Raw genomic sequence first — 13,214 nt, forward strand, 5'->3', positions numbered from 1 at the left:
TTTGCTTGGAACTTTGCCTTAGAATATAAATACCAGCCAACAAAAATGGAATCTATATAATATTGAAATTGCCTTCTCTTTTTGTGGAAAGTGCCTCTTACAAGCCAGACAGACACATTTATACCACCTGCCTCTTTGCAGCCTCTGACATATGTTAACAGTTACATGTGTCAGAAAACAATACCTAAACAGTAAAGAGAAAGGATTCATGAAGTTCAAGGGCATTGCATCTGAAAAAAAAGACAAGTTATGTTGCATTGGTGACTTGGAAGCCCAAAAAGTCTTCTTGGACTTGTCAAAATGTGTGTAATATTGTGACTAGAACACCCCAAATCACAAGTGAATTGAACTAACCCTGTGAAACAATTTACTCTTCCACTGAAAAATGGCAGGCAGGACAGCAATGACCTATGATCTTGTTACTATGCAACAAAGGGATGCATTTTTTTTCACATGAGGCAAAGATAGTAACAACAACACTTAGCTAAAATCCTCAAAGTTAAGTGCCAAATTATGTCATTAGATACCTAAATTGAGACATTCTGGGTTGTGTGCTGGTCACCTCTGAAGTGACTCTGAGAGTAGGATGAGGGAGAGAAAGAACTAGACGTTCTGCTGCTATGTATCCTCCACCCCTATGGAGGGCTACCATAGTGGCCTGTGGTGGCAGGATTACTTCTCCCTATACACACTATGAAGATAGAACACAGCCCGGTATATAGGGTTTGTCTATACAGTGGCAGTTCTGCACATATGTCACCATTTGTTGATGATCTGGAAGGACAGCAAATTAGGAAGTGAATTGATCCTTGCCCTGCCAAAGTCAGAAATAAAACTCCCATTGACTTCAGTAGAACCAGGCAGATGTTTTTTATGGGGGACAGTATCACTGAATAGGTTTATAAAAATGATGTTTATAGTATTTATTACTGATCTTATAATCAAGTAACAAAATAGTGTGCATTTTAAAAAAATCATGTGTACTCAGAAACAAGTGAGTGGCTGAAGGAAAAAATAAATAGCATGGAGCTGAGGGGCTATAGGGGAAGCACATTTTTGTATATTTTCAGTGTATATGGCTTATTCAGTTGCATCATGGAGGAGAGAGAGCTCAGTGGTTTGAGAATTGGCCTGCTAAACCCAGGGTTGTGAGTTCAATTCTTCAGGGAGTACTTAGAGATCTAGAGCAAAATCAGTACTTGGTCCTGCTAGTGAAGGCAGGGGGCTGGACTTGATGACCTTTTGGGGTCCCTTCCAGCTCTATGAAATAAGTATATCTCCATATATTATTAGTCTGTAATTACATAAAGTATATGGTTTCTTTGTTCCAAATTTTCAAAATTATGGCTTTACCAAAATCACCATATGTACAGTATATACATGCATATTTTTGGTTTGGAATCAGACACATGAAATACATATACCCTTACTCTATAAGTGTCACAAAAAAGTTGTGGCATGTCCAAGGGAACTCTTTTTATTTTGATAGTTAAAGTTGATCACAATTATGACTTACTGAAGGAAAAAAATTAATAGGGGATATATTGTAAGGAAGACATTTCTTTATCAACACCATTTTTTAAAAAACTGCCTCATTTAAGCTGTCTTATAAGAAATGCATTCTGGTTTTGTACTACAGAATGCAGTTTTATCACCACACACACATGCAGAGTCTGATCTTGCTCCCATTGACACAAATGGCAAAGCTTCAGATGACTTTACTGACAGCTGGATCAGGCCCATAGTTTGGGAACAGGTAAAAATAAGAGTGTATGGTATAGATGCAAAGCTTTCTCATACAATTTTTCCATCAATTTTAACTGTTTCTGAGCAAATAAAAAACATATATATCTTTCTGAAGTGTTCACACCTTAAGAATTCTGATCTACTGTTCATACATATGTAAATTCCATTAAAATTGATAGGAGTTATGTGAAAACTTTGACACAAGAATTAACCCCTACTGACACTTAATTTAAATAAAGCCTTTTTTTAACATAATTCAAGCACACTCACGGCAGCCTTTCATAAGTTACTTATAGGGGTCAAGGGGTGAAAAGTGACTGGCAAGAAGCTTATTCTGTACATTAGTCTAACACAAATACTTCCTTAAGTATAAAATGCTTTGATCTTTGTAAGCAAATGCCATATGTGTGCAGCTGTGACCCATGCCTTACAACTGCTGGAAGGTTAGAGAAAGGTAGCATATGAATTTGATATCTGCATTCAATTTATGCTTTTATATTTAGCAGTTCATAATTTTATGTAATATTTTAGCTGTATGAAAAATATGCACTGGAGTTGAGTGATAACAGATTTCTTTGTGGTTTGACTCAACATTGTTTGGGTGAATACAGAATCCTAAGTATTGCAGACTGAAAGTAGGGGGTTTAATTAGAGCTGTCTGTGTTTCAAAATACCTGAACTCACATTAAGATTGGCAAATTTCCAGAAATCCGAAGATTATGTGGAGCTAATTTGAGCTAAGCAAGAGTCTTCTGTTTTCCAGTGTATATGGCTTATTCAGTTGCATCACTGACTAGTAATACATTAAAAATAAGAAAATAGAACTATGATCAGTCATTTGCTGATATGTAACAATGTTTTTTTTTAACTATAAAGACCCAATTTTATCACTCTTATTTTGAGTAGTGCCTTATTCAAAGAGAATTTCCATTGAAAACAATTGGACTACACAGAGTAAAGTTCTACTCAACTTGAGCAAAGGACAGAATCTGCCTCTAAATTGTTTTCTTTTTGAAACGCGTCTAAAGAATTACATTTTAAGATTTGGATCCCTCAACTAGATGAATATGGGTGGACTGTTAGTGTGGTTCTTCTTGGGTACAAGGGTTCATCCACATAGATCCAATCACAGGAGGAAGATCTAAAACAGAGCACATGGCTACTTTCATAAAAAATCTCAAATATGATTTGTTCTCATAATTTATCAAAGAAAATTTAGTAATTTCAATGAAAATTGTTCTGCAAATGAGAAAAAAAATCCGAGAGAACCCAAGATGAGAAAAAGCAGTATAATTGTCACAAATGTGACAGAAATTATGTCAGGATTCCTTATAAGAATTGAACTAACAAGATTTGTATTATTTCTTAATTTAAAATTCAAAAAGTCTTCTTATTTGCATATATGAATGTGTTAATATGAGGGTGTGTATACATATGAATATATGTGTGTATATATGATTTTAAATTTAATTCAGTAATTTAATTTAAGTGTATCCATTTTATTTTTTTCTGTCTGATTTTATTTTACTAGCTTCTACTGGGTATGGTGGGCTCTACAGATGAAACCCTACAGGAAGCAGCAGCTGGTTGCATAGCAAACATCCGCAGATTGGCTCTAGCTACAGAGAAGGCAAAATATGGTTGATGCCTCAACCAGTTTTACTGGCTCCTGTGTTTTACACACTGCAAGACATTTGAATATGTAACTACATGGACTACCTAAGTTTGAGAAACATTTATTTGAGGATATTTTTAAAGCCTACTATCTAATTAAAATACATGTGTTTCAGAATGGAAATGTACTTGATAGCATACTCATTCTGTATGCTTTTAAAAAGGTTTTCAGTTATTTTATCATCTAAAAAGTACTTAAAACACATTAAAATAATTGTATGAGTTCCAGGTTAACATCATTAACTCTCAAATTTAAGATATGGTTTTGCATTTGATGAAATTGTAATAAATACATTTTTCTTCACTGTGTGTGGCTTACAGTAATTCATGAATGTCTTGAGCAATTCCCTTTCTGCTAAACCTGTCTAATCATCCTGTCATTATGGTTTTGCCTGTTTGATCACTTGCAATCCACAAGAGAGGACTGACTACAGATGCACCAATTTCACATCTGGTATTACATAAGTCCTGCAAACAGCTGGAGCTGTAGACCTTATTCCACGTTTATCCCAAATTTCCTCTTACTAGCACCAATATCAAACAAGATAACATTTAATTATATAAGAGAGAATGCATGTGATTAACTCAATAGTTAAAATTCACAGCAGTAAATTAAGAAATAATAAAGATGATGAGCATTTTATACTAATATTCTTATATTTATATATTAGAAATATAATCTCTCAGGGATTCAATTATTCTTTTAAATTTAGAACAACAATGTTTGAAGCACTTTGTTATTTTACATAAAACTATCTTCAGAATTATTGACTTTCAGTAATCAAGGTCTTTATTTTAATGTTTTAATGAAATATCATTGGTATTGTAGATTATAGAACAATTGTTGAAACACATTCAGGCAATTAATTAACCCGTGAGTAGTCCAGGTTTATGCATGTGCTGTGTCCAGCAACCTTTGTAAGCAGTAGTATGAGACTGAGACCCTGAATTATAAGTGCAGACAATTTTGTCATACCTGAAAAAAAAACTTAAAATAATTGCATTTACTGTCAAACATTTACTTCTGAATGAATTGTATTACTATACTTTTCAATGCTAATGATTTAAAGTACAGCACATCCTAGTCTAGAAGCTACAGTGTCTATTAAATTTAATTAATTTCCCCTGTGCCTTGTGATATAAAATTGCAGCTACTGAATGAGGTTGGCTTCTAATGGAGACATTCTTACAAACCCCAATTTTTTCATATTTATTACTTTCTTTTAAATATATCCACAGACTCATTAGCTATAGCTCGATTGGTGTAATACAATTGTTTCTCATTTTATTAATTCAAAGAAACAATCAACATTCATTGCCTGAAACAAACAACATTTCTTGCATCTTGAGCTGATTTTAGGTTTTTGAAGGCCTCTGTGACTTTAATCAGTGGACCTTGGTTCAGGCAAGCATTAAGCATGTGCTTATGTCCAGATAGTGCTTAAACAAATTCTCAACTTTAGACATATAGTCAAGTACTTTCCTGATTTGGAGTCTAGACACTTTAAAATGATATTCTTGTTCATATTTTAATGCAGGCACCACCAAATTTGACAACAAAATTATACATGAACTAGAAACTCTAGTGTGATAATTCACTGAAACCCAATGACCCAAACATGCTGCTTTATAGGGAAGACAAGTTTCATACCCTAACCCAGAGATATAATGTGAAACATTTGTGCAGTTGCACTACTTTCCTCTCTACAGCCAAATTGAATCTAGTGGCAGTTTTGATCCCTACACATCCCCTATATAGATGGTTTGCATCTGTGGATTTGCATAGTGGAGGATCTACTGTCTGTTCCTCCACTACACATGTAGAACTCCATGGTGCATTGCGGGGGGCGGGGCGGAGAAGGGAAGTACAGAGTTCCCTGCAAATAAGTCCATTCTCTGCCTTCCCAATGCAGTGGAGTCAGCATTTGCACATCACTCAGGGCAGGGGACAGCATTTGCCCTTTAGTAAGATATAAGGAGTTTTAATAAAGTATCCAGGGACAGATTCTGAGCTCCATGACAGTGGTTTAAATATGGAGTAACTCCACTGGTATTAAAGGAGATCAGAATGTGAGCCCGCTAATCAACAATTTTACATACATGTAAACCTTTGCATGGCATCATGAACTTCCAAATTCTGTTGGTGACGCCTTCTACACCAATGGCCTTGCTAAGTTGTTTTAAATAGATGTGTCTCTATCTTGCTTCTGGTATCACAATAAAGTCTTTGTTATACACAGAATGTATCTATTCAATAAATATTTTTTGCAAATATGTTTTAATCACATGAGGGGGAGGTTGGGAGAGAATAGTTTGAGAATAATTTCATTTTCTTGCTTATGAAAAGTATAACACAAGTGGATATTTTACTGTATAAAGGGAAACAAACCTACCTGTCAAGAATAGTTGGTCTTGATATGACTTATCTTTTCAGTCTTTAATGTTCTATATCAAATTTTAAAGGGTGTAAAATCTAAAAGTAAACTTAATTTTATGATCTAGTTATTTTGAAAATAAATGTAATTCTCACTGCTACAGGGCTTGTACCTTAAGCTCTTACTCACATGAGTAGCCCTTACACCTAGGAGTAGTTCCATTGAAGTCATTCATTTAAATCAGTCTTGTAATCCCAGCCTTGAGCTGTATTATTTGTGATGTTTCCTTTAACATTCCTGAAGCTGTTCTGTTCTATACAGGGAGAAGAAGCCTTTTGAAATGAAGGCAGAATAGCTACATAGTCACAGTAACTATATTAAAAACATAGCTCTCGTTTGTGTAAACCTGCTGGATTCTACATAATTAGGTTTAAATAGATTAGATTTTTCAGAACAATTGAATTCTGGCTTCTCTGACATACTGTGCAGTGTAGGCACATACATTTTCAAAGGCTTCCACATCCTTCATTGAACTGAGCAGGCATCACAACAGAGCAGCTCTTTGAAAAGGAACTACACAAAGATGGTTCTCAATCACTTTTACTTCCCCGAAGTGTGGGGGCATCCAGGAGCCAGAACAGCCCCCAGTGCAAATTAGAGAAGCCACAAGGATTTGGCCACATGTTGAACACCTCTGATGATCAGACGTAAGTTATCTCTAGCTCTAGTCCCTATATATCACTAAGCACAGGGACTGCAATTCTGTGGGCTATTCAAAGGTTGAGAAGGCACCTTAATCTCTCCCCGAGCAGTCCTCACCCATGTAAGAATCTAGTCTTTTGAAACTTTAGGTCATATTGACTGACAAATGAAGACTCTTGTCTGGAGTTATTACACAAGAAATGGTTATTTTAACTATAACAATGGAATGATTGTTAGAAAAATGCCCATCTCTGTTGCATGCATCTTCTGCTCACCTGCTCTTGACCTCCCCAGCTTGCTTTTTAATTTTTCAATCCTTTTTTCAGCCACAGCTTCTGATATCTCTTCCTAGCCTGCTCTCTATTTACATTTGTTTTGCTGTAAGAGCAAAGGCTGTCCCAATGCAGGAACTACCTTTTCAAATAGACTTCAGAAAATATTAGAGACTCTCCCAGACAAAGATATCACCATTCTTATGGGAGACTTCAATGCCAAAATTGGACCTGACAATACAGGATACGAACAAGTCATGGGGACCCACGCTCTGGGAGAGATGAGTGAGAATGGAGAGAGATTTGTGGATCTGTGTGCATTTAACAACCTGGTCATAGGAGGCAGTATCTTTCCTCACAAGCGGATCCACAAGAGTACTTGGGTATCACCAGCAGGCACAACAGAAAACCAGATCGACCATGTCTGCATTAGCAAGAAGTTCAGAAGATCTTTACAGGACGTTAGAGTTAGAAGAGGAGCAGACGCAGCATCGGACCATCACTTAGTGGTGGCCAGATTGAAGCTGAAGCTGAAGAAGAACTGGATAGATGCGTCAGATAGAAGAACGAAGTACAACGTCAGCCTTTTGAAGGACCACAAGATCAAGGAAGATTTTGGACTGACGCTAAAGAATAAGTTTTCAGTACTACAGGATCGGTCTGAGGAAGAGGAAGACAGTGTACTCAACAGATGGCAAAGTGAGAGAGACACTTAAGTTAGCATGCCAGGAAGTGCTTGGAATTAAGAAATACCAACAGAAAGAGTGGATTACAGCAGAGACCTTGACTAAGATAGAAGATAGAAAGAAGAAGAAGGCAGTAGTTAACAACAGCAAGACAAGAGCAGCAAAGGCCAAAGCTCAAAAAGAGTATGCTGAAGCTCACAGAGTAGTGAAGAGGAGTATTAGGAAGGATAAGAGAGATTATGTGGATGGACTGGCAGCAGAAGCGGAGCAGGCAGCATACAGCGGCAACATGAAACAGCTGTATGACACCACCAAGCGACTGTCTGGAAAGTTCAGCAAGCCAGAACATCCCGTTAAAGATAAGCAGGGAAAGTCTATAACAGGAATAGAACAACAGATGAATAGATGGGTGGAGCACTTTGAGGAACTCCTGAATAGACCAGTACCACCAAATCCACCAGACATTGACCCAACCAACGAGGACCTTCCAATCAATTGTGACAAACCAACTAGAGACGAGATCAGAAAAGCCATCACTATGATGAAGAACAGGAAGGCGGCTGGACCTGACGATATTCCAGCAGAGGCCCTGAAGGTAGACCTGGATGCTTCAGTGGAAATGCTGTACCCCCTCTTTGAGAAGATATGGGAAGAAGAAGCGATTCCGGCAGACTGGAAAGAGGGATACCTCATCAAAATCCCTAAGAAAGGAGATCTTAGTAACTGTGCCAACTACAGAGGAATCACACTTCTGTCGGTGCCTGGGAAGGTCTTCAATCGAGTCCTCTTAGAGAGAATGAAGGATGTAGTCGATCCACAGCTACGAGATGAGCAGGCAGGCTTCCGGCAGAATAGATCATGCACGGACCAGATAGCAACGCTCCGCATCATAGCTGAGCAGTCTCTGGAGTGGAACTCCTCGTTGTATATCAACTTTGTTGACTATGAGAAAGCGTTCGATAGCGTGGATCGAGAGACTCTCTGGAAGCTCCTTCGGCATTATGGCATCCCATCAAAGGTGGTCAATTTGATTAAGAACTCATATGACGGCATACACTGTAGAGTGATCCATGGAGGGCAGCTCACAAACAGTTTTCAGGTACGAACCGGAGTCAGACAAGGATGTTTGTTGTCACCATTTCTCTTTCTCCTCGTCATTGATTGGATTATGAAGACATCCACTTATGAGCGTAGGAACGGAATTCAGTGGACATTGTAGACCCAGCTTGATGACCTGGACTTTGCCGACGACCTTGCATTCCTTTCACACAGCAAACAGCAGATGCAAGAGAAGACCAACGTAGTGGCAGCCACGTCATCACAGGTCGGCCTCAACATCCACAAGGACAAGACCAAGATCCTCAAGATTAACTCCATCAGCAATGACCTAGTCACACTGAATGGAAGCCCCCTGGAAGAAGTGCAGTCTTTTACCTACCTAGGCAGCATTATCGATCAGCAGGGTGGCACAGATGCAGACATCAAAGCAAGGATTGGTAAGGCAAGAGCAGCCTTCCTACATCTCAAGAACATCTGGAGCTCCAGAGAGCTATCTTTGGCAATAAAGATTCGACTGTTCAATTCCAATGTGAAACCAGTCCTACTGTATGGAGCTGAAACCTGGAGGACAACTAAAACAACTGCTAGGAAGATCCAGACCTTCATTAATAGCTGCCTTAGAAGGATTCTTAAGATCCGCTGGCCAGACACCATCAGTAACATCCACCTCTAGGAGAGGACTCGTCAACCTCCAGCAGAGGAAGAAATTAGAAGAAGAAGGTGGGGCTGGATAGGACACACACTACGCAAGCAGCCAACCAACATCACCAGACAGGCATTGCGGTGGAACCCCCAAGGCAAGCAGAAAAGAGGCCGTCCAAGAAACACCTGGCGATGCAACCTTCAGGCTGATAGCACACAAATGGCACACAACCTTCAGGCTGATAGCACACAATTAGAGCAAATGGCCCAGGATAGAGGACTCTGGAGATCTGTTGTTGGCGGCCCATACCCCGACTAGGGTGACGGGCATGAATGAATGATGAATGATTGTTAGAAAAATGCCCATCTCTGTTGCATGCATCTTCTGCTCACCTGCTCTTGACCTCCCCATCTTGCTTTTTAATTTTTCAATCCTTTTTTCAGCCACAGCTTCTGATATCTCTTCCTAGCCTGCTCTCTATTTACATTTGTTTTGCTGTAAGAGCAAAGGCTGTCTCAATACAGGAACTACCTTTTCAAATATTTGGGGCGAGGTCCTCAGTTAGTGTAGATCAGCATAGTGACACTAAAGTCAGTAAAGTTGTGCCTGATTTACACCAGCTGAAAGTCTGGACTTTTGCTCTTCATTTTCATTAAAATGTTCAGAAAATTTAAAATTCCAAAAAAGGTAAAACTGCCAGGAAGACAGCATTGTTTCTAATGCAGAAATACTATAGCTGACCGGCCAGAAAGCAGCAGAAAGAATCTTTCACCTTTATGTAATTCCTGATTGAATCTTAAAGGAAAACCAAGTCTTTCATTCCAAACACCTGTCAGCAGACAAGAAAGCTTTTCTTTTACCACTCTATGGCTGTGTGATGTATTGCTTGGTGACAATCATCACCAATTATTTAATTGTCTCAGGATGGTCAAACTACACATTTAAATGTAAGATTTATGTTCATTTCTCATTAAAGTTCATGTTTATGAAAAATGCATAGGTAGTGACACACACAGTCTTATCTCTAAGTTGTTAAGGGAACATAAAATGTGTGTCCTGGGTGCAACATATTTTGTATTGTACTAGCTGCTTCTTTATGCTAGTTTGTCACCAGAATTATTGTCCCTTAAAATAATGAAAGCTGGGGGTTGAAGATCACAAGGCTCTGTCATGAGATTTAAATTTGTTGTAGGCCAGCTGATCACTTCTTCTGAAAGCAGTTGATTTGCTCTTTTGTTTCACATCTCATAAGATACCTGAGATGAGCTGCTGACACTGGGTGTCTGTGACGGGACAGAGCGGCACCGCACTGGTACCGCAGGGGTTAACCCTTCCTTCGTAGCAGAGGAAGCCATGCCCCTGAGGCTCTGCTGGGCATGCTCCAGCTGGAGAACAGGTATAAAAGCCTGCAGAGTTGCTCACTTTGGGCTGACCATCAGAGGGGAAGGAGGCATGCCACCAGCTCTCGAGGAGGAACTGCCTGCACTCCAGGATCTGGAAGCCAGACAAGCTGGGATGCGCCCCGATACCCAGACGGAGTACATAACAGAAGGGGAACAGACCAGAGGACCCCCTGAAATGGAGGACCCAGAAGTTATGGTAGGAAGTGACCCAGGGAAACTTTAGAGGAAAACGGCGTTAGAGCCACTCAGAGGCTCAGCGTATTTCGGGCAGCTCCCCGCCGAGCCTGTGGCAAGGGGAACTTGCCACTACCAGGGCCTTGGGTTGGGACCTGGTGGAGAGGGTGGTTCCCTACCCCTCCCAGCCACCTGTCCCTCTCACCCCCCACTTGGAGGTGGGGGGTGTGTGTCCCAGCACGGGAATCATACGAACTCTGGCTGCTAGGCCGCACTACCCCGCTAACAAGGGGGATTATATCGACTCTGGACATTAGGCCACATTGCTCCAATCCTGGGAGTGATTTATGTGGACCCTGGCCTTTGGGCCACACTGCCCAGACGTTTGAGGCAAGTTACACAGACTTTGGCCGCTAGGCCACACTATCCCGCCTGCGATGGGGGGATATATGGACTCTGGCCACTGGGCCACACTACTTGGATGCTGGGAGTGATTTATATGGACTCTGGCCATTAGGGCACATGATCCTAACTAAGGGATGATTGCATGGAGGGAGGCCATTAGGCCTCATCAGGCCGCCCACAGAGAGGTGAGCACACGAACTTGGGAGTGGCAAGGTTCCAACACCCATCCCCCACCGCCCCAAAGGGGCAGTGAGGTGCCAGGCCCACCATAGTGTCAAAGAAATGAGTCTTTCCACTAGGTTGAACTATTAAGAATTTCATCTCATAATAAATTAAGTGGCTGCTCCTTGTACATTTATTTCTGCTGAAGTTATCTTTGCCTTATAAACAGCAGCAGAATACCATAAAGGAAAACAAGTTATGTGTCTCTGTAATGATGCTATTCAACTTTCCATATAGACTGTCTGTGTACAGAGTATAGTTCTGAATTCATAAGCAAACTCTTCCCCAGCAGTAAGCTGTGGTTTTCGTCTTTGTAGTCTCTTAAGCTTTGCCACATACTCCTCAGGCTGCTTGAAAACTGTGAGAGGCACTCTTGTGTGGCTGAGGCACTCTTGTGTGGCTCAGCCACACTGAAACAAACTAGTCCTCTGAGTTTCAGTGACATATTTACCTTTTAGAGGGCCAAAATCTCTGGTAGTGTATACCACTGAGGTTAGTGGACCTATGCTGGCAGAGGATGTGGACCAAAAGTCTGCATTGTAAAGGGAACCATTATCTTATGGTGACTATTAGACTATATGGCGTTTCTCATAACGAAAAAGATAAGGCATACCAATTATGCTTTACTACCCTGCTTAAACTGTAATGTGCCCCACTATTCAGTACTTCTCTCTCCCAACCAGGATGCTGAAACTAGCAAAGTACAGCTCCAGTTTTATGAATCTGTTCTATTTTATTAGGTTAGTCCTAATGTGCTGTTATGTATTTCTGTAACTGGATTTTAAACATTATCTTCTAGACATCAATTCAGTGGTGTTCCCTATTTTATATTAAGGATTTTTATGGACAAGATTGCCTTGATTTGTGTTAGTTTTCTAGTCTTGTTTCTGTGGTCTATACAAGGCACCCTTTGGCTGGCAAGTTCCTCTCCTATTCCTGCTATTTTTATTGGCATATTACATGTTTTATCCAAATTTATATGGTGCGTAGTGTTATTCATCTGTTTGACCTTTTCTTATAAAGAGTGGTCAATTGTATTATGGTGACAAATCTGGTTCCCCTTCAACAGATTCATAAACCCATGTGTGCGAAGCTCTGCACTGGATATCAAATGACATATATGGGCCTGATCCTGTCATCATTAAGGATTCTTTGCATTTCTCTAATGGCAGAAAGACATCCAGTTACAGGGCATTGCATATTCACCTCGCTCCATTGCTTTATTACTGCCACTGATGTACTGTCAGAAGATTTCCCAGAACTTGTTCAAAGAGTATGCATGGTTTTTCACACATCATTAAATCTTCCAATGAATGGAGGGGGAAAAAACACGTTGGGACAAACTGTTAAAAAAAATCAGACAGAGAGAATGAAGATTGATAATAGATGGTCAGCAGTTTGATAAGGGATAGGTATGCATTTGAGTGTGATAGCAACCAAAAGTCATCGCTATGGGGTGGTTGTTTGATAACCTATATGACGTTACCTGGGGTTCTCCAGCCAGTTCATAGAGAACAGTTGGAAGAAATTAGCACCATTGTTAGACCAGCGATTGCCTGGGTCTAGTAACTATAGTAACACTGACCCTTTGGAACAGAGTTGTGGCAAATTACTGTGACCATGGGAGGGAGCTTGCACTACCATTGCCTGTGCTGTACCTGTTCGGTAACTAAATAGGGGATTTCTTTCTCCAAGGCTGTCAATCTGCCACTGTTCAGTAGCACTCAACTCACTTAATAGCAGTGATTCCCTACCCCCTAGGATTTGCACTAGTGCCCTGTCAGCACTGTGGAGGAGAAGGAAGAAGAAGAGGAAGTGCCACCATTCCTCTTGGTCCTGTTTAGATGTGAACT

The 13,214-nt window shown here is 40.1% G+C and overlaps 1 protein-coding gene across 7 annotated transcripts in view; it reads left to right on the plus strand.

The window, feature by feature from the left end:
• Positions 1–3,644, plus strand: part of ODAD2 (outer dynein arm docking complex subunit 2) — a 165,096-nt gene extending 161,452 nt beyond the window's left edge. For 5 of the 7 annotated variants that reach the window (XM_039523975.1, XM_039523974.1, XM_039523978.1 and 2 more), the window contains one exon: positions 3,278–3,644. In XM_039523975.1, the coding sequence (XP_039379909.1) occupies positions 3,278–3,391 (114 nt within the window). In that variant the 3' untranslated portion in view covers positions 3,392–3,644. The remainder of the gene's footprint in view (positions 1–3,277) is intronic. The other 2 variants (XM_039523977.1, XM_039523981.1) reach the window with 2 other exon arrangements.
• The last annotated feature ends 9,570 nt before the right edge of the window (positions 3,645–13,214 follow it).

Source organism: Mauremys reevesii, linkage group 2 (genome assembly GCF_016161935.1).
Source record: "Mauremys reevesii isolate NIE-2019 linkage group 2, ASM1616193v1, whole genome shotgun sequence".
Classification (NCBI taxonomy): Eukaryota; Metazoa; Chordata; order Testudines; family Geoemydidae; genus Mauremys; species Mauremys reevesii.